Source organism: Ammospiza caudacuta, chromosome 9 (assembly GCF_027887145.1).
Source record: "Ammospiza caudacuta isolate bAmmCau1 chromosome 9, bAmmCau1.pri, whole genome shotgun sequence".
Lineage (NCBI taxonomy): Eukaryota > Metazoa > Chordata > Aves > Passeriformes > Passerellidae > Ammospiza > Ammospiza caudacuta.
Genome location: NC_080601.1, coordinates 18514844 through 18541674, shown reverse-complemented (window position 1 = coordinate 18541674; position 26831 = coordinate 18514844). Strand labels below are relative to the sequence as shown.

Sequence of the window (26831 nt, the reverse complement as noted above, 5' to 3'; positions counted from 1 at the left end):
AGGAGGAAACAGAACCCTCTACAGATCAGAATTTAATCAGAGTACAAGTTAAATTTAACACAGTGTTAGTCTATTACAGGGCATGGTGTAGTGCAGAAATCCCAGAAAGGACATTATTCCTGGGTACTATAATAACACAGGAAAGAACAGCTAGGTTGGCAGTATGAGAAGGGCAGGGAGTGAGGTCTGTGTTATGACTAGAGCATCAAAGTACTACTGAAACACAAGACAGGTTAGATAATGCCAACATGAGACAGTGGCAGGAAGTGCTAAAGCATCAAAATTTATTTAGTCAAATCATACACAAGGAAGTACTAAACCAGATCAATCTCCCAGTACATCTTAACAGCTGCATCAGAACCATCTATTGTTACTTTCCCAAGGTGACTAGCTGAGTGAGCAAAGCTTTTTGTTCTTCTTCTCATGTGACTGCAACTTAGCAAAGTAAATAAGATAACAGAAGTTTAGTTATAGAGTTCTCTTTCCCTTCTATAACACAAAACCCTCTAAGAACTACTAGGCAGGGCAGAGATGTCCCAGGGAATGAAAAAACTTGTTAAAGGCAGACACAGCCTATGGTAAAGCACCTCACTGATCACTTTAAGGGTTTCCTTACACCTGAGTGACAAAACATTCTCCCTAAGCACTACAGACAACAAACCTAGGGATGAATGTTTGTTACAGTTCTATTTTTACTACGTGTGTGAATTTTAGGTGTTCATCTCTCAAAGAGGAGCAGATTCTCTACAGTGAAACATAAGAAACAGTCTTGCTTTAGGTAGTAATCAACAGAAGTCAGCAGGTGACAGAAGATAATCTGAAGAATCACTTTCTCTTCAGCATGGCAGCAATACTAAAAATGGTGAGTGTAAATCATTCCATAGCACATACTCACATACTAAAACATACTAAAATAAGCAGAGTGATTTCAAGCAAGGTCCCATTCACAGTCCCAGGAACTTAACATGGCTATGTTATTTTTATGACAGCTTTCTGTGTTTCCATCTTCTACATGCAGTTGTCCCCCAGTCTAATACTGGCAGTATTTATGTTAAAATATCATGCTTGCAGCAACTCACATTCCTATGGAGAAGACAGTCATTTTAGAACTTAAGGTAGGAAAAAAATGCTGAACTAAAGGCAGATCATCATAGTGAGAGTCATCTTGAACCAGCAAATTTGAGGTCCTATTTTCTACTTCTGCTTCAGCCCTTTTGTGTGATGCTGAGCAAATCATTTAATCTTTGTCAATCCATCTTCTCTCTTGCCCTTTTGTCAGCTTGTCTATTTAAATTGTAAGCTAAGAGGCAGGGATTTTCTGCTTAGCCACCACTAGCTAAGCACACTGGACCCTGATCTCAGTTGGTGTTTCCAGGCATTACAACAATGCAGTGAAAAAAATGACTGCCTCAAAGATGGATATAATGTGCTACTGGATGTCAGCACTTAAACAGATCTAAAGCACTCCCCAGGCGTCTTGCATAACACAGTTCAGCACAAAAACTCTGCTGCTCAGATGAACTTGGGCTCTCCCTGTTTAGCTTCACCATAAACAATCAGTTATACTTTAAACAGTATGGCTTTAAGATTATAACAAGTCCAGATACAGAGATAGGAGCATTAACTCCTGTTGGTCACTGTGTGAATGTTACTTGACCCTTGCAGATTTCATAGGTTGCTTTACCTTGCTACTGTGCCTTCTCTTTTAAGGCATGCTTTCACCAACTGCTTCCCAGTAGCCATGCCAATTTACAGAGCATCCTTCCTTCCCCACATACTCTTTACTGGGCAAAGGGCAGGGAAAGTGGTACACATCAGGCATAAAATGTACACTTACTGCAATATTTCTTACAAACAGCAGAACAAATGGTATTTGGTATCTCTTTGCAGTTATGTAACATATAGGGCAGATTTTAGAACATTAACCTTGTTAAACCAAATGAATGGATTTTTCCTCTTTCAGTCAAGTTCTCTTTTCAGCTGTGCTACTCAGCTTTTACTGGGAAAGAAAACAGAGTGCATGTGGCAGAAAGACAAGGCAGAAAATCAACTGCCTTGGCAGAGCATTGCAAATGAATGCTGTTAAAATCTCCTGCATCCCACAGCATGCTCCACAATTTACTATCTACATAGTGTTACAGTGGGCCTGAAGAACATTATTGATATAATTTTGTAAATTGTAGTCACAAACCCAAGTGGTCAAAAGAAAGAAAAAAACAAACTGACAAAGAGCTTAGAGAAGGATCAATTAAAAAATAATTACCATTACATGCTTAACTGAAAATAAGACTTTGTGCATTAAAAAATTCCAACTATAGAAATGGGTCTTACAAGCCCTGCTAGAACTGGTAATACACACAACCTCTCACACCAGCAGGAAGTGAAATACCCCTTTGGAAAAAAGGGAACATGATTCTTTGAAGTGCTACCCAGAGACAAAAAAAAATCAGCAGTAGGACTGTAACACTCACTACAGGGAGCCCAGACCCTGACAAGCTTAGAGGAAGGACACTCAGAATAAAGTGTCCTTGATCTTCATCCAGGTGTTTACCCCAGCCCACTCCTTAATCCCTCTCACCTTGCAGCAGATGGCAACTCCACATAACAGTCATAAAGGGGAGCAAGAAAGCAAATAAATCTGATTTGAAATATCTAAAGTAAATTTTTTAATGGTAGATGCACAATGTTGCTCATAAATTTAGAATCTTAAAAAAATACCTGGGACCTACAGAGATGACCACAAGATAGGTGGTATCTTACAGGGGCTCTGCAACTCGTCGCTCAGTATCTTCTAGGCTCACTTTCTGAATTTGAAAGCAGAAAACCATATTCCTTGGGGAGAAAACTTGGCCCTTCCTGCTGCAACTCCAACAGCTTGGATCCAAATTCTGCTGGAAGAAAGTGAGTGCAGCACTACAAAGGTTTGGTGAGCAGGCAGAATTTAAGATTCAAGGCAGTTTAAATCATTTATTATTTAAGATAATGGAAAAGTTCTCAAGTGCCAAGCTGATGAAATATCTACCAATTAGCAGAATTAGTACTTGAAATAGAAGCAACAGTGCAAAATAAAAACCAGGGATGCTTCAAATAAAATTCGGAAAGGAATTTGCTAGAGGAGGCAGTCGTATCTATGGAAATTTATCAAAACAACCCGTGTGGACACACGAGTATTGGAATTTTAAAAAAGAGTTTCTTTCCTGTCTTCCCCTCCTGATTTAAACTTCTCCCACTCCCTTCCAAAATGGTCTGATCCAAGTAAAATGCATGCATCCTCATTGCTCTAGTGCTAAACTGTCTTCAGCAAAGGATTTGAGCCTATTGCTAGAGAAACAATAATCGTGCTTTTTTGTTTTAGTATCAGCTCAACACAAATCACAGTAGATGCTCCTATCACCATGTATGACTATCAAATCATTCCTCTCTCATTTATGCTAAGTCAGCAAGTACATGCTGTACCTTGCATCAGAAATTCACCAACACACATTTTCATGGAGTTATTGGGAATAAAACTAGAGAAAGATGTGTATGTCTCACTCAAGCTTGTGTAATACTATGTAATAGAATCCCTGTCAAACAATGTGGAATTCTAGCACAGTCAGCTCTGAATGCCAGCCAAAAAAAGGGAAAGTTACCTTGAACAGAAAATAAATAAACACAAACTGGTGGTGCTTTTTTCTCAATGTCTTTAAAGCCATTAAGTTTTTCACTAGTGTAATAATCTATTTGTGGAAGAAATACCCTTTCAATTCTTATCTACTTTGTGGATATCTGTGACAACAGTCTTATAGTGCACAGTCACCCTGGATCAGATAAAACCAATGAAGAAACCGAAACATATTTCCTCTCAAATCTTCATAAAGAGTTGATTTCCGAGAAGGTTGTAAGAGACAAACAGAAAACTCTACAATCAAACCAGTCTTCTTATCTGGAGGAAACATGAGAAACAGCCTAACCAGATGGCATGTGGTCAGCAGCAGACTCCAGTTAGAAGTACAGCATGTAGTGCTTGTTCTAAACCTACACCGGATGTAGAATAATTTATATAGGAAGTGGGAGTGAAAAGGATACCACAAAACCTGAAAATGTGGTTGGTGTTCAAGCCATGGTATTTGTGCTCCGCACTACTGCAATAGGCAGAAAATCATTGTTTGGCACAAGTAACACCAGATGCTGTTACCTCAGCCAGACACTGGCACAAGTCATTTGTCAGAACTGTACAGGATGAGAAAGTGTGAGGAGCTAAAATTACACGTTCCCTGCATAAGGAGCAACATGTGACAAGTATGCTGGTCACAATGGTAAGGCCACCAACCAGACAGTGACCAGCACAAAGATTGTCCTCAGCAGTCCATGGGCCAGTACTGCTCCAACAAGCAAACAGACATGGTAAAAGACTACACTTCAAATGGGACGCAGTGCCCATTGCAGTAGGGCAAAGAAAAAGATAAGCAGGTAGACACAGAAATCCTAAAACAGAAGTGTTAAGGATGTCCTACTAACACACACAGAGCATTATGTATTCTCTGTCTTGTCCAGGCTTAGCTTGGGGGAAAACAACTTGTACTTTTAAAAGTCTATATTACTGAGCAGAAGAGTAACTCAAACAGGAGCTTTAATAAGAAACACATTATTTATTTCTGAGTTTTAACACTTACAGAAATGAGGACTCAAAATCCATACCTGAAGGTAGACACCATTTAGGGAAAATGGGAAGCTGAAACACCTCTCCTGGGGGCCCTCAGCCCAGGGTGAACACGAGCAATGCACCTCATGGACAACACCGAGGCTCACTCTGCAAAGCCAGACTGCTGTAACCCTTTGGAGGGAGGAAGCTGCATGGACTCTTGACTGCAGGTCTCCAGTGTCCTGCAGAAGCAGCAGTTTCCTGAGGACAACCTCATTTACCATATCAGAGAATGCTATGCTCTCTAATATACCTTCCACTTTATCAAAGTATTCAATTACACATTCAAGGAGCAACATACACTGCAAAGGGATGAAGAAAAGTAAATCCAGAATTATCCTTTTCACAGAGGAAGACATTGTGTACTCCAAGAACCAAACATCACAAGCTTTCTATGGAGCTGGAAAGTTCTAACATACAGGCTCTCCTTGTAACTACATTACCAGGAAGTTGTGCCTCAAGATTTACATGTACATCCTTTGTTCATTTTTTGAATATTTTAACCCAAGATGTGACACTCCCTGAAAGCCTGTTACAAATCAAGAATCCTAAGAAGAAAGCCATTTTTCATCTCGATAGGTAATAATGATATGTTGATACCTACTGGTTTTCCAATTACTTCTCCCCTGCCTCACTGGGATTTTGAAGCAAGCACTTGTTGGTTCTCATTTCACAACATCAGGGATAATCCATTCTTATTCCACTGGCATTCTACTGTAATGTTTTAAATATCAACAGATGCAACAACTCTACCACACTTGCTGTATTAGTGTGCATGTGTTCAATGCATGTCTGTACGAGAGGCAGGCTGGTGCAATGGCCAAAAGCTCACTCTTGCAGGCACATATCAAAGACAAGAATCCTAGGGCAGGAACCCCATTTTCACAGAGCATTTTGATCCAAAAATAAACAAACCCCAAAACCTGGATGTCAGTAGGGCAGAATACTGCAGAACTGTAAGAATGCATGTTTTGTTAGAGCAGTCCCAAAAACAACACAACTCTTCTGAAAACACCTCTTTTTCCAGCAGCCTGCTTGTACTGTGAGCCCTCTGGGAACAAAGCCTCATATAAATGGAAAAGGGCTCAGAGAGCAGGAGAGAACAAGTGTGCTGGTCCTACAGTGTGAAGGTCAGCCCCCCAGCACAGGGAGAATGAAGAATGCCACAGTGCTAAACCAGGAGATGATCTGTTCCACCTAACAGCTGTGGAGAAAGGTTTGGACTTCAAAGGAAAATGCAGACAAATGAACCCAACTCTTCTTTTCCATGTGGAGGACATTTATCCTTCAGAACAATAAGGGGAGGACCAAGCTCTAGCCTATAATTGTCTCTCCTCCAGCACCAGGCAATAAAGGGCTGCTGCCTGCAATAACAGAGCCTTGGCAAGGTCCTGTGTGACCTCCAGAAATAAATGATGACCATGCAACACAAAGAGTGACATTGAAGTGGGGAAAAAATAATTCCCTTCAGAAGGGAACAGGAGAGTGCCTCAACTTCAGGCACATGAATGGAACTTTTAACACAATCCTCAGTTTCCATTCTGTCCAAACATGAACATTTGGAGGCTCCTCCTTCCCCACCCTTCTTCCCAGCTCAGCCTTCAGCATCTGTCCAAGTGAGTAGACCAAGAAACTTCCATGGGGTCTGCTGGCTGTATCATCAGGCACTCACAATTACTCTGTGCAATTTTCACAGTCAGAAGCCCTGGACAGAACAGACTTGTCAGAGGCATGTGTAACAACTGAGCAAGTCCTTGGTCTTTCTAATCCAGTGCTGACCAGTTCTCCATACATCACAGAAAGGGGAAAAGGAACTCCTGCTGCTGCAACAGTGCACTTAGCTAGTTATGCACGTAAGGAACACTAAGATCCCACCCAGGGTTCCATAACAAGACACAGGGCTGTGGTTTTACCCTAGAAAGGGACAGGCACCAGAGAGACTGGCTGCCTTCTGTTCAGATGGTGTGAGAGACAGTGAAATGGCAAAGCAAGAACTTACCTTCACTCCATCTGACTTCTTGTTCAGCAGGCTTTTGGCAGCTGTGGAGAAAAGCAGAAGTAGATCACATTTTGGCTTCAAGACTACCTTCTCTCTCTCTCTCTCCCCCTCCCCCAATTCCCTCAAAAATGCACAAAATTTCAGAAGGACAACCATCCTGCTAATTCCTCTCTAGCAGCAAGAGACCTGGAAAACAGGACAAGTCACTCATCAAATTCATCCTGATAACAGAGGGTCATCTATCCTATCTACTGTTCACCTATTCAGGCAAAATACTACCACTTTCAGCACCTCAAGAAGACCAAGTCTGAAATGGTAATTTAGAGCTTCTCTGTCAATCCCCCACTCACACACTGGGACCCCATCCAGAAGTGTCAGCAGTTACAGGGGGAGAAGAAACCTGTCTGATTTTTGCAACAGGATAAAGGCTGCACCTGTAAGTACAGCCATTCACATAACAGATATGGTTTATAAAGGGGGTGCTGATAATACAGAAGCCTTTTAATTACTGTTATTCACAGTTTCTCTGGGCATAGCTGGATAGCTAAAAGTGCAAAAGACAGCATCTGAAAACTGGTAAAAAAAGGAAGAATGGCAAAAAGATGGAACCAGGCTGAATTTCTTAATTGAAAGATAAAGATGCTCTGCTGTGCTCAACTTGAACAACTGGCACTACCAATGAAACTGACAATGATAAGCACACACAGAGAGCCCACAATAAAGGCCCACTTGGAAGTGATGAAGGAGCTGCTTCCTCTATTACAGCAAAGTGGTGCATTAACCATGACTGTCAACAGCAAGACCCCATCTACAGCTTCAACAGATACAAACCATTTCTTGTCTACTTATGAAGAATGTATTCAGTTGTATCAACTTCTGTAAACAGCATGCAAGACAACTACTATACCAACACATGCTATGGCTCTCCTACTGGGCACAGGGGTTTTAGGTGCAGCAAAGATGAGGCCTAGAGAAATGGCAAGTCCTATGGCAATGCTGACAATACTGTTGAAATTCTCAAAGACATACTGACCAACTTGCACAGAGTGATCAGTCTCCCTAGAAGCAGCAACATTAGGCAAAAAAGGTTTTTGCAATACCTAAGCAACTGCTCAAATTTTATGTCTACCATATTTTCCATTCTGCCTTCTCTACAAGACCCCACAGACATGGATTAACTACACAATATTAACTGAGCTGGTGCAAATGACTACAGGATCTCCTCCAACAAAGAGGTGGTACCCCATATAAGCTTACTAGAATCTTTGAATTGGTTTCCTAATTCTACTCTCTAATGCAAGTATAAAGCTAGATTACAATTTTGTTTTCATTCCAGCTCTCAGAAGCCAAGAACATTGGAAGAACCTCATGCAGAGGTTTTCTAAATGTGATGTGTCAAAACAAAGTGCCCCAATGTGCACACATAAAGGTGGGCAAAGCAACTCATCTGCCCTGCAACAGTCTCTTTCCAGAGTGTACACATATTAAAGCATAGCAAGACTGCAAGACAAGTAAGTTCTTGCCACCTTCAAGGCATGACAAAGACTAGCTTGAGTCTACATGCAAGTGAGAAGGAGAACAATGTGACTATGGGGTCAAAAGGGATCCAGCATTCATGCCATCCATGCATGAAGGCATCTCACACAACAACTGCTGAAAACAAGAAACTGTTACAGCCTTACAACACTTCGGAAGGAGTAAAGGATTCTGCAACTTAACAAATACGCCAAATGGGACATCCTTGAAGTGGGAAAAAAAAAGCCACCATCAGAGAAGCAAAATAGTACCACCATATGTTCTGGGAATATCCCAGAAACAAGCAGGGAAGCAACATTTTTCACACTTTCTACAGTTTCCCCACAACCTCACATTCATCTTTGTGGACAGAAGGCAGCTAAAATCACGTTCTACAACATTAGAACAAATTCAGCTGAGAGTCCCTCCCTGCAGCCCAGCACTATGTAATGCTGATCTGTGTTCCCTGGTGCAGCCTGCCCATCCAGCCTCCTTCCCTGACTACCTCTGCAGGGCACACACTGCTCTCCCACAGCCCTGACAGCATCCCAGGACTGTAGAAAGAAACTTGCTCTGTGGTGTACTTGGTTCATGCACCATACTGTGTTTATAAAGAGCTGGAGAGCCCGTGAAATGCATTTACACAGAAAGATGACTCAGACACCTCAGACAACAGGGAAACATGCAGGTCTACCCACAGATCAACCCGTACAAATTACGAGACACAAATAAAAGGAGATGCAAGAGGATTTTCTACACAAACAACAGACAAGACTTCATATAACAATAATCCTTTTAGAAGACAGGCAGATTAGCAAAGAGACAACAGGAGGGGAAATATCCAAAGACACATCCAGGCAGATTCTTTACTGTTCCTGAAACAGTCTTGTACCAATGCTCTACGGTTTTCCAGGTGTGAGATGCTAGGACTAATTTTTTCTATCTTTCCCATTTCCTCTACATATTAAAGGGATTAAATTCCCTCTTCTCTTAACTTCTAGAAGTTAAGAGTTCTTCTAGAATAAAGAAACATGAAAACACATGCTGCTAACTCAGTAAACTTAAAAACACAATTCTGTTCCTGGCTTAACAAGACACTCTTCAGTTAAACTCTGAGGAGAAACACAAAAGCCTCTCCTGCACATACTCCTCCCTCTTCCCACATTTTTCAGTTCTGGCATCCATAGTAAACAGCCTGGGCTCTGGACTGTGCTCCTGGCAGAAACACAAATCCTTAATGCTGAACTCATCAGCAATAAACACCAGGCACTCTGGATGTACCAGAGCCAAGGGGGGACTGATGAGGAAATACTCACTGCAAAGACAGCCATGGATAGTGCCTTCCCCACTGCCAGCCCCACTCCTCCTCTTCCAGAGACAGCAACCCTTCATCCAGCCTGTCCCTGGGTTTGCCCTGTCCTCAACTGCCAAAACTCAGGCACATTTCTCACTTCAGTTAAGCTTCCAGAGAATTCTTTTTTGGGATGCAGGAAGAACACAGAGATTGCTTTTATTAAGTCTGACTAACTTATGATGCTAGTCTGACAAACAAGCCAAGTTCTGGCTTCTAAACACAAGCATTTACACCTGAAGAATTCTGGACTTTACTAAGACTTCATAAAATAAAAATTGTATCATACCAACACAGACTTCCCAATGACACAGAGTTGCAGCTTGTCATTCTCATATTCTCAGTTAAAAGAAAACAATATTAACTATTTCTCAACTTGATGACACTTCTGGGGTCACCACAAAGGAGCCAACAGTCAGTGTGCAGTCACAAGAGGCACTTTTGGCTACCATCACACACAATAACCATGAATGCAGTGTAACTTCAAGAATATCTATTTATTGAGGACAAGCACCACAATAAAAAGTATTCCCAGAGCTTTCCTGAACTTTAGAGAGAGGAATGTAGAAGTAGAAGAAATTACTCTAATAATTTGCATCCACTTTTCCACTTTTGATGATAAATTAGACTCTCTGGCTATAGTGATAAACAGTTAAATGCAGTAATGAAATCTGTATCACTCTAGGAAGTTGTAAATGGAAGTTACTAACTGCAATCCACTGCTTTGGCAGGTCCACACTGCAGTAGCTGAGCACCATTCACTGAAACCCTTACTGTTTCTTAAGAGATTTAGTAGATACAGAGAAAACGCTTAAAAACAACTTAATCTTACATTAAATGTGACTTCATCTTCTGCTTGGGAAATGTAGTTTCCAGTGATGATATACTTATTTAGTCAAAGTCCTACAAATACCTTAATAATTTTTTCCCCCTCCACATTTTCATACCTTTGGATTCCTACCAGGAGGTACAAATTTCTGGTCCTGAATCAATATCTACCTAACACAACACAGTAGAAACGTCACATAAATTACTCCTTTCAGTTAAAGAAAAGAACTCAAATTTCAACCTGAGTATAGAAGTATATGTATATACATACACACACATGCACAAAATAACAAAAATTCAATTTCACACTTCTGGAAGGGAGGTATAACGAGACAGCAAAATATTTCAGTACCATTTCAGTATTTGTATTATTTCCTCCTTGCTCTTTAGTCAGCTAAAAAAACGTCTCTGTATAGGTTACACTAAATGTACACAGGCATATTCAGGCCTTCTTTACTTAGTTAGAAAGAACTCTGCTCCTCAAATCTGCCTCCAGCCTCTCTCAACCTCACCTATCTAGCCAAAACCTCAAACCTGCACATTGGCGTGTTAATAAGGATCTGTAAGAGGAATGTAATGAATTCCAGTTATTGTCACACTCTGCCACAATAGTTCCCTCACAAAACTGACTTGAGCAAGCAGTGACAACCCAGAAGAAAGCTCAACATCAGTTAAAAATAGAGGTTTCAGGCATAAAGCATAATTACCTGCAATGTCTGCTTTAGGATCTATTTTGAACAGAGAACTTGTGCTGAACCACGTGATAGAAATGAATTTTACAGTGTGAAAGCTTGTTGAACAGCTCCCCAAATTAACAGTTGCAATCCACTTAGGAAAACAGTACTAAGAATTTCACAGAGGCCACTTGTAAGTTGTGCACAAAAATTGGCTTACAGAGAAAAGCCACTTCTCAGCATTTTGTGATGCTCCTCCTGGCACCATGGCTGCTCCTAAGATGAAAACCAGCTTTTTTTCATCCTTTTACTCAGTTTATAGCAAGACTATTTACAGAGTTTTATCTACATAAATGAGTCCAGGCATCCTTAAATATAGCAGGAGTTTCTAAAAACCTTGCCAACTCTCTTCTAGTAATAAATTTACATTTACTTCTCAGAAGATGATTTAGGAGTTTCTTGCACATGATCTAATCAGTTGATTTACAGACTGCACTTCTGTATTCTGTAAAGGAATGCAGATCAGATCAGGGCTTGCTTGGATCATCTGAAGCCCCAAGTGAACACCCAAGTAATCCTGTATGACCCTGGTGTGACCCTAACAATCCTACAGCAAAACTTAGATTTCATTGTTCTCTCTTGCAGCTCAATTAACACCTTACAGACTGTGAAGAGAAGCTACAAATCCCTTATGGTTACCAGGTTTCTTCTTCCTGACTTATGCTGAAAGGAGTGCAACTGTACCTGCTTTAACCAAACAGCCTACAGCTGGCCTGAGATGCAATCTTCTAAAAAAACCACAAGCAGCCAATATTAAATGGCTGAATACATCATAACTGGGGAAAGGAACCAGATATCTTTTAACTTAACTGGCCGAGGGCAAAAGACACACAGCAAGCAACAAATTACTCACAAAAGAACAGAAACTTTTTGTTTTCTTTGCAAAAAGCAAGATTTTTTGATGGGCTAAGGAGAGAGAAAGTACTGCTACAGATTCTTTAGGAATACAATTTGTCACGGGCCTATACAGAGAAGGAGCTCCATACTACAAAATGTGACACAGGAGATAGTAATGGCAATGAGATTAAAGGAGTCTTCTCATATTTCCTGCAGATAGTACAATCATGCCTAATTAATTGATACTGGGGTCACATGAGCCTTTATTTTCCTCTTTGTTCAAAACATCTATGGAAGAAGCTTTTAGGAGATCTCATCCCCAGGCAGGAAGAAGCTTCTCTCTTCATAAATCTAGTCCCCTGTTTGCTGCAAATGGGACTTTTAAAAATCCACAAAACAGTGTCACTCAATTAGAGAAAAATAAAAACCTCTTAAGGGCTTTAGGGAAAGAAACAAAGAAATATTACTGCAGAACCCTTCAAGTCTGAGGCCCACCTGAAGTTCCCACACAAACTTTTAAACTTATAACTTTTAGTTAGCATGCACTTATTCTTTAATTTCAGCAGATGTATCTACTTCAACTGCAGCCAACTAGAAAACCAAAGTAAATTAAAAATAATTACAATTTTAAGAAGTCAAGCTCATATTACACACAGTCCTGCAAAGGAAACAGGAGTAGATGATCTCATCCCTCTAAAAACACATAAAAAGGTAAGGAATTGCTACTCTCAACAGAGGCTTTGCAACTAAATTCACAACATCTCCCTCTGGGCAGTTTTTCTGAGTGTCTCATACATGGAATCGCAGTTTATATTCAAAGCAGAACTCAGTGACACTGCAAACCCTGCACTTGCTATGGGCCACCTAGGATTTTCTTTTCTTCAGCTGTTAACTGAAGTGGATCCAGCAGCTTCAGCCCTTGACACAGAGAAGAATGAGCAGAGCAAGCTCTTTCCTCCTCAGTACTAGCTCAGGGATTAAGTGGATGTATAGGTCACACACCATTAAGGAGAACCCTTCTCTCTGGCATTTCATGTACTCAAAATCTTACCCATAAGAGATTTTCTCACCCAAGCACTTCTGCAGCTTCATTAGAAGTGACAACATTTGCAGACTAAAAATTATCTAAAACTTCTATTTATAAAAAAAGGAATAAAACCCCTGGCTATTTCAGAATCATCAATTAAGTGAAATAAAGATGAGCAGCGTAAATAGAACAAAAACAGTTCACATCAGCAGAAGGCCCAAGAAAATGTTTAGCTCTGTACAGGCCTGTGGAAGTCCTGTCATTGTGCCATAGCTCCTCAAACAGTTATTTCAGAATCGATCTCAGAAAACAGTATAACATTTTAAAGTTCTGTAACAGCACAATTGTGGGACAGATGAATGGATAAAATTACTCTGTCTCTTTAAGGCCAAACTATGAGAAATGCAGAAAAAAGAAATTGTTGTAGTCACAAGTAATGCTGACATATTGGCACAGGTCTACCTGAAAGCAAGAACCAAGGAAAAAAAGTTTGGATGATGGTGAGAGATGGCCCTTAATTGTAGCATAGTTTCACATATTTTTTTTTTTTTTTTAACATCACCATACAGAAGGTGAAAAACGCTGCCTTGAGTTCACAGAAGAATGTATGCATGAATGTGCGTTGGGATGATCATTTCACAGAGGTTTTCATTCCAATTACAAGTTTATTGTAACAACATCCAGAATATAAGTATTGGTATCCACCATTAGAAAATGGCCAGATGAAATCAATACACTTCCATCATCACATAATCCACACCGCAGACTTCCACTTGAAAGCAGCTGTAGTCAGGTGTAATAAAAATCTGACTCATGCATTCAATGGCTGCTCTTTTAAAAGAGAAAGAACATTACAAAGAGGGTAAAGAAAATAAAAGATCCCATAAACCAAAAGCACTTACAAATAGAGGTTTTCCACCCAAATGAAAATGAGCCCAGATAAGACCGCGTCACCTAGGTGTGCCGAGCCAAGACAGTAATCTTCCAAAAAGCATGGATTTACATGTTGAGATTTGCATTTTCAGTAAATGCACTACATAATGCACTTGGGCGGGAGCCAGACTACCAGCTATTAAATTTAAAAGGATGAAAACCACTTCTGAGACTCCAAGAAGGAAAACTAATAGCCAGACACTTCAGACCCATTTTTGATGAGTCCAAGTAATACAATATCCAAATAGCTCCTGTCCCTATTCTCACCAATATTACTTCCTTGTCCCTGCCTCAAGTCTTAAGGAAACACTCCTACCTAATAAGAGCTCTTCACTCCTGGTTTATGATGGGAAAGCTAACCATACCAGCTAGAATTTCTCACCAGTAATTTGCTAATAAAATATCATGAGACAATTAGGAAGCTGACTTTACTTCTGTTTTGTGCCAGACCACAATACCATGTGCTCCTCTCCAAACAAATCATTTCCTATTTCACACTGGTCACCAGCTCAGGCAAAGTGACCACCATTACACCATGATGAACTGAAACCATGTTTCCTCCCCTCCTACTTGACCCCAAAATGGTTTCAATATTCACCAGCTCACTCACACAAAACAAAACCAAGAAAAGGATGGGAACACTGAGGACTTACCTGAAAAATTCCGAGACACAAGCATCGTCGTGAGGATTGCACCCTGTGGGGAAGACAAAGCAGGGATTACAGAAAGTGTCACTTGAGAAAGAGGCTGGGCTGACCCATGGAGGACATAATGCATCAGTTACCAATGCAGAGGTACCCACTGAAGAACCCCAGTGTATCCAGGATTCCCACATGTGGCTCTTAGGCTCCACACAGGACCTCTCATGGTCCTGCCTTTCTAGAGCAGCAGCTAGATGCCAAGCAGGATAGCCTAGGAAATCTGAAATGGCACTAAGAATTAAACACATAGCTGCTTCCTAGATTTCACACAGCAGAGAGCTGCTTTGTGCATAGACCAGAGGCTTTGCCCCAGCTGCAGGCAACTGGTAACACTAGTACTGGAAGGTGCAGAGTGTTCAGAACTAAAAGTCCCAGAACTACCTGCTCTATTTCAACTCACTGGCAGAAACAAGAAGAGGTGAATATGTAGCAGAGGAGGCATGGGAAGCTTAGAGCTTGGAGAAAGAAACTATCCAGCTCTTCAGTACATTACTTCAGTGCCCTGTACTGGAGGATCACATAAGGTACTTCTCTAACAATGTGCTAGTCATGAAATGAAGTATTGCTGCTAGGAAGGCACTAACCTCAAATTCAGAGAACTAAAATCAAACCTAAAGTGAATTATGATGTACTTACCTTTAGCTTCCTTCTAGCATTGAACTTTCTCAAGCATTCCACAGTCTCCTGCCTGTGCATCATTGATGCAACAGTGGATCGTTGCTGAAAAACAGAACAGCAGAAGGTCAAGAACATACCCACACCAAATCAGCCAGGGAAGTTCATTCCACTTGCACACAATCAACACATTCAGGCTGACATGGCCAAGCCTCTCACCATTGCATGGACGCAAAGTACTGCAACTGGTTCATAACCTGAGAACTTCCAGCAAGACACATTTAATCAAGATTAAATGTGTGGGCTATGACAGGACTGCACCCAAGAAATTTATGAGTGAAGTAAAGGTGAGAATCAGTGCTCCCTGCCTTTCAGGCACACATAGGATTTAAGACAGTGTGAAGACAAAGCCAGATGAACAAGCATACCCATGGGGAACTGACTTAGAGGCACTACAGAAAGGACCTGGGCTGCATTAGCTACAGTTTGAAAGGGAAATTTCAAGCACTAAGGGAATACTTGTGAGCAGCAGCCTTCTTGGACATGGCAACCCCTTGAATGTAAGAGGTTGACTGGCAGAGGCCTTGGCACCTTTATATCAGTATTGCAGAAACAGATTCTCAGCATGTAAGAGAAAAGATCATGTATTGCTATTGTACCAATGGAAAAAAATGAGCATAATCTCTATGCAGTGATGCACATCTGTCATCCACAGCAGACTGGGATGCCATCAGCTGCTAAAAGACAAGTTACCAGAAGTGTTGCAGCCATTAAGACCACAAAAGGAAACCAGAGACTGTTACTGCCAAGCATTTAGAGCACATGAGGAAGCCACTGACTAATGCCAAAGGAGCTGTTGCTCTTGCATAGAACCCCAAGCCTGAATTCCCCTTATGAGGACAGTGGGTGAATTTCTAACCTGGCAGGTAAGTGTGAATAAAATCTCCACTAACTTTCTCTTGCTTGGAAAAAATTCTGCAATACCCAAAAGAACTGTAAACTGTGTGCATATTCAGCTAGTTTCATGGGAAGTCTCTGCTTTGATCCTGTTGTCAAAGCTGGTCATCTATTGCAGTACACATGGCAGCGTGTGGGGAGAACGTAGCCAAAGTGTCCTCAAACAACTCTGGCTGGTTCCTCCAGCCAGTGATGTCCAGTTGTTCACTGTGCACTTACAAGAATCAGAACACATATTTCAGAAGTTCAGTGGTACTAAGACACTCAGTGTCTCAGATAAACTTTTAAACTGTTTTAGATTCCCTACAACATTTACTTTAGAGGAGCCACACGTATCCAGAAAAAAACACATTGTGCACACAGGGACTGCAAAGCAAAGGGAAACAACAGACTCAAGAGGAGGCAGCTTCAGCGAGAGGCTGACATGGCTGGGAAGTGAAATCAGCCTCTCCCTAGCTCAGAGAAGGAAAGTTGCCACAGGGAGTGGGCTATCATAATACAACTTTGGCTACAAGCATTGGGAGGAAAGTTTAATACACAGGAACTTGATTATAAGCATGCAAGGACGAAAAAAAATATATGCAGTCTCAGCTAGTGTGAAGTTTTGACTTCCAAGGAACTGCATCATGTTACAGCAGACAATCCTGTTAGACAGATGTTCACATAATTAGCTTTAAATTGCTATCTGTTGATTTGTAGTATAAGGACACCACCACCACAGTTTTTCAAGAGAAAATGGGCAAAGGAGCACACTAGATCCATCCCAGAAGTATATTCTGATATTACCAGAGCATCTGGTAAGACTTAGGTCAAACTATTTCATCGTGCAGAGATAAAAGTGCATCACTGCTGCCCTCCCCGACACCTACACCCAGCCGTGTTCTGGGATTTCCTTGCCAACTTTGAAAAAGATGAAAAATACTTATGTGTGAGGTCTGGCAAGGTAGAAGCTACATACACAGAACAGCAAAAGATTTTTTGCCGATTTCAAGTTTACAGCGAGTTAAGCTGCAGCATAGCAGAAATTTCCCAAATATTGCCAAGATGCTATGCCATAAACTGAAGCAGAGATGAAGAACAAAATGGTCCTAAAATTTTTGTCTGATGCCAAACTCTATTTGATAATTTAGGATGCTATGGATTGGAAAAGATGTGGGGAAAAAACCAGAAACTGTGGACACTAACAAAATTCTAAAAGAACAAGGGATTTTTTTTTACTACTGTGGCAATAAAAGCACCACAGCCTGACAAAGTTGGCTTGTTGAAGGTCAGTATCCCCCCCAAAAAATATAATCTGAAATATTTGAAATTGTAGTGAGGGGTGGAATGTGGTGGTTTTGCCACCACAGAAATATACTGGGTCCTTCAAGTCTTCCTAGCATGTCCATTGAAGGCAAAGCACAAATTAACCTGTAATAAGGAGAACACTTACACAAACCCATGGGTGTTTGAGAGCCTGGTCAGCTGTGATGCGCTTCGCTGGGTTTATCGTCAGCATCTGGTTGATCAAATTCTTGGCTTCGGGAGTCACAGTGTCCCACTCAGGTGATGGGAACTAAAAGAGGAAGAAGGAACAGATGATGAACTGAACAGAAATATCTTCTACTAGCAGAAGAGATACTTCCCTGCTACACAGCTAAATTCCAGCCTTTGCCCTTTTGATGCCAGGGCTAACACATTTGCAAAACCCAGTAGTTTTTGTGAAAACTCATACTGAACAAAAATCATCCAGAATCCAACAAATTAATGGTACCAGACAGCAGAACACACCTGTACCATTCACCAGACATAAGCAAGAAGATTAAGAGTCTAAAAACCTTTTAGGAATCACTCAGACCTTTGAATTTCTTTCAGTCAAAAAAGTAAAGTCACAGATCTTTTTAACCAAGTTCTTACATGAAAAACACGGGTGCTATCTTTTTTTACCCCACCCGTCTCTTTCTACAGCATACTAAAAGCTCTAACAGCTTATGAAAAATCACAAGCAGTTAACTACAGCAAAACTGCATGAAAGTAAAACCCACTAACAGGGAACATCTCACAGGTACACTTTTCCCACCATAAAACACAATATCCTGGAACAAAACCAGTCACTTGGGTGTAGCAACCTACCAGCAAGTTGTTAGCAACCACCTAACATACCAATATCTTTACTTGGGGGGCAAGAGAGATGTAACAGTGGATGGGAATACAGAAGCATTAAACAAAGAAAATAATTTTAAGTATTTCAGCTCCTGATCATCCATGAGGGTAACTGTTCTCTCTTATAATTCCAGCAATGATAAAGATGAGATATTTACACCATCCGGTACAGGCTTGCATGTGGTATGGATGACGCATGCTGAGATTAAATCCTATGAATCCACTGTACAAATAGAGGTGAACTTCAGAACACAAATATGCTGTTGGGGTAAAGCTCCCTGTCTTTAAGTGGGAGAAAAAAATGGATTTATCCTGAAAACATTTCCTTACAGTAATGCATAATTTAGAAAAAGTTTATTCCATCTTTTTTTTCTCACGCTTTTTTATTGCTTTATTCTTTATTTTATGTTGGGTCATAACAATACACCTGCTGTATTTGATTTGCATATAATCTCATTTCTGCATTTGCAGGCATCACTAAGGCATTATACAATTTGTTCTGCAAACACTGCATGAGGATAACTCAAAAATCATGATACTGAAGTTTCAAGCAAGGACAATTTTCCCACACCTGAACTCTGAAGTATTCATGGTAATGTCTTGCAAAACATCTGCCCAACAGCACAAAAAAAAAATTAGAAAAAAAAAAAATTGTTTTCACTGTTGCCACTTCCTGTCTTGTCAAGGGAGAACAACAGACTGGTCATGTGCCAACAAGCCCCTTGGTGCTGGGTAAGGACACCAGGGACAGGTGCATCAGTAAAATGCAGCAATTTTCTATCAGGCCAAATGAGGGAAGGATCTAGTTTTTGTTTACTAAAGATAAGAATTTGTTCACTATAGATAAGAATTCAAAAACAATAGATGGGTAAGGAGGAATCAGGCACTTGACTCTTCATGATTTATAGAAAGAGGTATTTAATCCCTGAAGTGCTTTGAAAATCCCCATTGATATAATTATTGGAAAAATGCTTCAAATAAGAAGAACCAACACAAAAACTGGAGGAGCAGCAAGGCAAGAGAGGAACACAAGTCCATTTAAAGCTATCAAGTACAAAGACATCACTTTGCTTTCACTCAGGAGAGCCACAGAGCCAGGACATAGGCAGACTTTTGTTCTCACCAGTACAGCTGCTCTCATGGTCTCAAGCACAGAAGCTGGGAGGTAACTGGCAGAAGGAGTCCAGCAGAACCCTTACCTTAGGGGGTTTTATTTTGTTTAATTCAAACCACAAGACAGCCTACAAAAAGAACTCCCCAACTTTCTCTTGATATTCATGCCCACAGGCTTTGAGCTAGGATTTCCAGGAGTTCCTTTTTCCCTCTCAAGCCTCTCCTTACATGTAAGAATTTATGTCAAACATTAAAGCTGTGGTTACTCAAATTATATTTTATTCCACCTTTGCTTTCCTCAGTACTAACCTCCTTGCTATTCCTCTTCCAGGCACTTTTTACACCTCAGTTTTGCTGTGCTCTAAGAAGTGTTCCATGATCTGCTTGGTTTTTTACAAGAGCCTCCAACCCAATCCACCATGCTGATCCCCACCACAAAGCCACCCCTCCAATGGTCCCCCACCATTCAGTCTTCTCACTGGGCTCCTTGCTTTCCATGGACTACAGCACAGAGAAGTACAAGACCATAACTGAAGCTAATATTCTACAGAATACATCCCCATACTTTTTATTAGGCCTTGACAAAGACAAGCTCCTTCATTATTCTATCTTCCCTCTACTCCACGAAAAATATCAGCATTACTAGAAGACACCATTTCCCACCTCTGCATTTCCCTAACAAGTGCCAATGTTCTAGTGCCCACTGTGATGCTTTCCCTTCATATCCCTCCAGCAGCCCCAGCCAGGGCTGTATCCCAGGCAGTGAAGACAGCGAGGTGTATGAGCACATCAAACATCACTTGGCACAGAAGCTTGGCCTGCTGCAGGACACCAGGTACAACAGTGCCATGTCTGGATGGCTTCTACACCCATGCAGTACTCAGCAAGAAAGTGCCCTTACGTCATAGGCTCCGGCCTTGATCTGCTGATAGAGTTTGTGCTGATCTTCATCCCAAAAGGGAGGGTACCCCACTAGTAATATGTACAGAATCACTCCTGGGAGGGAGAGACACAGATACACTATGGTTAGGCTAATATGCCATTTATTCCTTCAGCCCCTCTTCCTTCCCTCCTGACAGTCCCCAAGGCAATGACTGCTCCACAGATTCATTTGCCATCATTTTTAGCCTTCTGAGATAGCAAAGCACAGTACAAATCTGTCACCTGCTGGACCTCACCCTGGCACTTCATGTTCAGCTCTTAACGCCAGTGTCAGGAGCTAGAACAAGCTGCATAATGTCCTTCTACCCTCCTCTGGCTACCATGGCTGGTGAGCCACAACCCCCAGCTGCTCTCAGAGTAAGATGAAGTCACATCTCCTAGGGTTCCTGGGCAGCAAGGGATGTTTTAGGAAGGACTCTGTTTTCAGATGCTTACTGTGCATGGTGTTGGGACACAAATGACACTGACAAAGCTGACACTCCTGGCCTGCAGAGAACTACTTAGTCCATGTCAGGCAACACTGATATCACAAATCTTTAAACTTATCTGTCCCAGATATATTAACACTTACTTAGTTTCTTTTAAAAAATCATCCATCTTCAGTATTTAATCTTTTACAAAGTTAGTGTAATAGGAAATTGCTACAGTTATCTAAACAACTGACTCTGCAAAGCATAGACAGGTCCTATCTCTTGAGTCTCAAACATCTGATAGATGGCCCAAGGAAAAGATTAGGAGCCAGAATCAAGTGAGTTCAGGCTCCAGTATTCATTCCATCTACACAAAGTGCTTATCCTCAATTGTGCCTTCATGTCTCCACCCAGTAAGAAGGAGCACTGTGCACCCTCCCAGCAAAAGGCTACAAGAAATCATTCTTTTACATGGAATGATGTTGTTTAAGTGTAAAACATTTGTCAAATCTTACCACATGCCCATATATCCACTGGTTTTCCATAAGGATCTTTTCTCAAGACTTCAGGGGAGAGGTAGCCTGGAGTACCAGCAAACCCTGCCAGAAAATGGATGACATGAAGTACTTACAGTACCCAAGCAGAAGAGAGACTGCCATATCACAAAATCCACTAGTGGTAACTAACAAATTCCAAAACCTGTCTCTCCCACCCTTCATCTCTTATTTGCTAGAGCTGTCTCTCGGTAAACAAGCAAAAGGAGGCAAGAAACCCTAAAATAAAACAGAAAATCAGATGGGATCCAGTGCCCGTGTACTGCAAAAAAAACAGACAAATAAGAAGGACCATGTCAACCACCTGGGCACAAACTTGTATGCCAGGCCTTATATAATTGTTACATATAATGGCTTGGAGTTTGAAAACACAAGACACAAATGGGACACGTCTGATTGCAGAGCGGTATGGGGAGACCAGGAAAAGAAGTAGTTTTTTCCAGAATCTGCAGCATTGCAGAGTATCAGAGCTGATTTTTAACCTGAAAAGGTCTCATTTCTAAATGTGCTTTAGCTAAGCAAAGATAAAGTCAGATCCAAATGTGCCTGAGGAAGGCTGGGTCAAATGCATTTCTGTAAAGTGACCAAACAAAATTCCAGATGTCTACACTTCTGAGTAGTAGGAAAGTTCAGATCAGGGTCTAAACTTAGCAGCTGCATTCATCTCTGACACTAGCATCTACTGTAAACTGAGAAGAAAAATAGAGAAACATATAGCCATTTTTTCTCTCTTTCTTTATTAGTTTTTCCTCTATTTCACCTAGGCTTGAGCCTAAGACCCAGAGGCTGTCGTGCTTGGCAAAGAAACAGCCAAATACAGAGAAGTGTGCTGGAAGAGCTGAGACAAAGTACTCAGGATGCAACTCAATCAGCCACCAGAAAACAGGGAGCAAAGTTGGGGAAGCTCAAACAGTCTTACCAAACCAAGCCTGCTGCTCTCCCTGGACTTCTATAGCCAGTCCGAAGTCAGCCAGTTTGACAGCAGCACCCTTACATTTACTCGCTAGTAGTAAATTCTCAGGCTGAGGAGAAGAAAGAAAAAAGAGAGTAAGAATGAAAGACTGACATCCTTGTTAAAACCTTTTACCTAGGATTCACATCACTAAATTGCACCTGCTGACTGAATTTAGCATGCAGTACTAAACCTGTTCAGAAGACACAGCAACATCAAAGAATAGCCTTGACCTAGAGTGGCAGAAAATTGTCAAGTCTAACACAAATCCTCTGGCTCCTCCGTGGGAGACAGAGCCTCTTCCAACCCAGCCCATACATTACATGCTGACACCAGAGGGCACTGGCAGTACAGCTCCTGCAGCACTTAAGCCAAAATTCTCTTCTGCCCTCCTCAGAGAGGATAACTGGGAGGAGGGGAAAGGGAAGCGGGGGAAGAAGGGAGGGACAATGCAGGAGATACAATCTGCAGTGATGTTTCTCCCCTTGAACATTAGACAGTCCCCAAGGCACTGAAAAAGTAAATATGATGCTAATAAGGGCTGCCAAACACACTGCTGTAATGTGGGAAGGCATCATCTGGCTAGGCAGTAGTTTTCATCCCTTATAGAAAAAGCCTCAGCCTCAAACTGGCATAAGCAGCACAGCAGTGAGTATTCTTGTAAGCAATTTTTTCATGCTACACATTTACAGCAGCATAAAATATTCTGTCTTGCTACTGCTGCCATCACCTATACAAGAAGCAACTATGTCACTTTTTCCATGTGCTAGGAAAGGGAGACAGACTTTTGACCCTCCTATTTCCACCCTGAATGAATCTCACTCAAACCATAATTCTCTTGTGTTCCAGCAGAGGACTTCAGCAGAAGGCTTTACACAGCTCCAAAAAGTGGACTGAGAATTGGCAGCTTCCTCTGAAGTACCAGAGCAGCTAGCTATGTGGGACCCCTTGAAACCCCAAAGTCTTTAAGCTGATGGCTATTACGGCTTTGCAGGAAAATCAACTTGATGATAGGCAGGTGAAACAGTGGTTTCTCATCCTAACTTCTTCTCATCTTTTATGCAATTTGTTATCAAGTTGATTTTTTAACAGAGCAGGATGAATACTTGGAAATCCAGAAACAGGAGCTTGTCTCAGTTTCAAAAATCTGAAAAGGGTTTTTTTTGTAGCCTGTTCACTATTTCCACCCCATAGCAACTCTTTAGCCCTGTTCTGCCTGAGAGGCACAAGATGCTTTGCTCGCTCATCCGCTCTGAAGTACTGGGCATCTGCCTATTTCCACCTTGAATGAAAGGAGAAAAGCCTTCCTCAACACAGTCCTTGCCATAAGCAGCAGGTAAGGAAGGACAGCTGGGTCTGAGTACATTTGGATGCCACTGGCTTTTCACTATATGGCAAGAAGAAAAGATTGTAGTAATTAGGCTACACTAATGAAAATTCACCCTATAAACAAGACCCTAAAGCAGAAGATGAATTAAATATTCTGAACATCCCTCTCCACTCCAGATTGCACCTAGGCTTAGCTTGACTACGAGCAACATTTAAGACAGACTTGTGCTAGTTAAGCACTTTGTACCTCTATTTTAGAAGCAAACACCTTAAGGCTAACGGTGCTTATCCGTGTGCATGTTTGCCAACATATGGGCTGTCTCGGGTTTCACATACGTTTTGGTGAGGATGTGAATGCACCCCCTAATTTCTTACAGTCCCTATAGGCATTCTTTAATGGCATGTCAGCCAAAAGACAGGCTTATGAGAGTGAGGTGCAAAAGACAAAACCTTACTTGAAGCTGGCTCTGCAGTTATTACACACTGACCCTGAAGGCCAAGCTTTTGAAGAGGAGCTAAATGTTAAATAAAAAGCATAGGAACTTTCATTACTAAAAGGAATGGTTACTCCTCAGGCCTGGATAGTTTCAGACAATCAGAGCAAGCAACAGAAGAAACATATTAATTACAACAGGGAGTGTCTAGAAGCTGATAAATTCTGAACACGTTGCTAGCTTTCCTACAAACAAAACTTATGGAAGAAAACCAGATTATATTTGAACACAATGAAAGCTTCTTCTGTTCTGGAAACATTATTGATTTTCATAGACTCCCTAATTTGGGGCACTAGTGCCTCTTGGATGCTGCTTTCTCAGGAGCTGGTGTTGGGTCTAATCAGGAGCAGCCACAGTCCACAGTAGATCATTTGCTTTTTTTCACAGTGTAGTGAAGCAGAAGGTCAAAAGTGTTGCATGGGAGTTTGTCAGAAACACAAAGGGTTCTCCACTAGATCAAAACACCAGAAGAACACTGCTACCAAGCTTGCAGTGTGCTTTTACCTTGCTCTCTGCAAAATACTTTTCTACCTTCCCCCTCACACATTGTTTAACAAGCCCAAACCAACACTAGCAGCAGGTGTCATCCTGCATTAATTTAACTGGACTGTTGGTGACCATCACCACTGCCACTTTAGACAGAGAAGGCTCCAGGGCACGCAGACTTTCCTGCACAAATCTCTTCATTCTGGAGCCTGCCCAGCTCCCAGCACAGCTGCCCAGTTTAGGAGTTTAGGAGACTCTACTGTGGAGGCTTAGGGGCTATAAATGTGTTATAATGTGTCAAATGATTGATTCATCCAGTCTTTAACTGGCCAGCAGTTTTGGTTTTAGATTAGAAGTGCTTCTACTGATGAGAGAAGAAAGAAACAACACAAAAAATTCTTGTTGAACATCTCTGCCCTAGCGCAGTGGCATGTATTTGGCAACACTGCAGAATAAAAATATACATGCTCTGTGCAGACAAACTCATCCTGGCAGATTGAACAAAGATTGCTCCAGGTCTCTAGAGATCTCTTCAATCACAAACTAGAAAGTATCCTTCATTATAATGAATCCTACCCAAGTTTCTCTGGAAGCATACTTCTCTCCAAGATTCACAACTATCCTGGAGCTGCCTCAGAGAAGCTGAGAGCTGGCAAGTTTCACAAAGACTGAAAACCTCCTTGGGAGGTCATCACACCCTCTAGCCCTCTAGAAAACTCTGAAGAAGCAAATTGGTGCTTCAGGAACCCCTGAACCCAGTTCAAGTAAAGAAAAAAAAAAGCAAAACCAACAAAACCAAACTCAAAAAAAGCCCACACAAAAAACTCTGCCAGCTGGCAACACAATATTCCTGTCTTGCCTCTTCCAATGATCCCCTGGCTGCTCTCCTCAGACTACAGCACAGAGGAAACATTACCTTCAAGTCCCTGTGCACAATATCATGCTGGTGAATGTGATTCACACTCTCCAGTATCTGATGAATACAGTGGCTGCAAGATAAAAGGGAGAGACACACAAAGTTACGCACACACATTTAACATCTCATCTCGTCCCAGAACTACCTCCCTAACTTTTATATTTGTACTACAGGGCATTCAAGATCTCATGCTGAATGTCTTCCTCGTGAGCAGTGGATGCCACAGCTCAGCACCATCACAGCTGAACGACCCCAGCCCACCCAGCAACAGTATGCCAAACATCCTTTCTGTAGCAGGACCACAAAGCCTCTCTCCTACCTCCCATCATTTCCTTCCTTCCCTTCCCATCATACTAAGCCTCTCACTTGCTCCTTCAGCCAACAGTGCCCACCCCACACAGAACAACCAAGGTATCTGAGTATCTTCAAACAGCAGCCAAAATTGTGCAAGCAAGACTAAATCACTCCAGGAAACATTCCACCGGGCTAGTCCTGAGCAAAGAATAAACTTTGGGAGAGCAGCAGCCTCCCCCAGAAAATTCAGGATGACGACACCTGGGTGCCTGCCAGTTTGTAAAGCTTTCAGAGCAGCATCTCAAGCACTTTATATACACAATGTGCACACACACCCGCTTGCTGGGTGCCTTTTAAGTACAGATCCCACTTAAGGGGTTAGTAATCTGAAAAGCAGACTCAGTCCGTTAAGTGCAGCGTGCTGCACTCCCCCAGCTCACAGAAAACCCTGGCTCTGCCATTCCCACTGCTGTAAACCATAGGGACAAAAACAAGATGTTATTTACACCTGTCGCATAACAACAGCACAATCCACCCATGAGTGAGATTCCAGGTCAGAACCATCCCACCCATTAAACATTTACTGGCTCCCAAGGGTGCATGTGGAACAGAATAGGGATTTTGACAACTATGGCTGGGCAGTAAGCACGCAGATGTGGACAACTCAGAGAGGTCTATGTCCTCACTGTAGGATCTCTCAGATCCTTCACTGACTTCTACAAATCTCAGAGGAAGAAATTTGAAATAAGTGAAATATTTGAGGAAAGGAAAAAAGGCTACAGGAAAAGATGGGAAGAGGGTGAGGAGAGGACTAGAGTACTTGCTATCCCCCGCCCTCTGGAGCTGGCAGTATGATCCTCAGGGTTGGAATCCATGAAAATCTCCCTGCTCCCAAAACAAAAATGTATAATTAGAACAGAGCTGAGTCTGAGCGAGAGAGATTTTCTGGCCAAAAATGGCAAAAGTGTGAGGTGTCCCAGGCGAGCCAAACACGGCACATTGGCACAGACCTCGCTCC

General features: G+C 41.7%; 1 protein-coding gene across 5 annotated transcripts in view; it reads right to left on the bottom strand.

Annotated features, from left to right (window-relative positions):
- The window catches only part of CAMK2G (calcium/calmodulin dependent protein kinase II gamma), a 115799-nt gene that overhangs the window by 19401 nt on the left and 69567 nt on the right, over nt 1-26831 (bottom strand). For all 5 annotated transcript variants that reach the window (XM_058810258.1, XM_058810253.1, XM_058810255.1 and 2 more), the window contains exons 6-13: nt 25520-25592; nt 22262-22364; nt 21304-21387; nt 20338-20432; nt 17614-17736; nt 15246-15329; nt 14562-14604; nt 6684-6724 (exon numbers count right to left, since the gene is read on the bottom strand). In XM_058810258.1, the coding sequence (XP_058666241.1) occupies nt 6684-6724; nt 14562-14604; nt 15246-15329; nt 17614-17736; nt 20338-20432; nt 21304-21387; nt 22262-22364; nt 25520-25592 (646 nt within the window). The remainder of the gene's footprint in view (nt 1-6683; nt 6725-14561; nt 14605-15245; nt 15330-17613; nt 17737-20337; nt 20433-21303; nt 21388-22261; nt 22365-25519; nt 25593-26831) is intronic.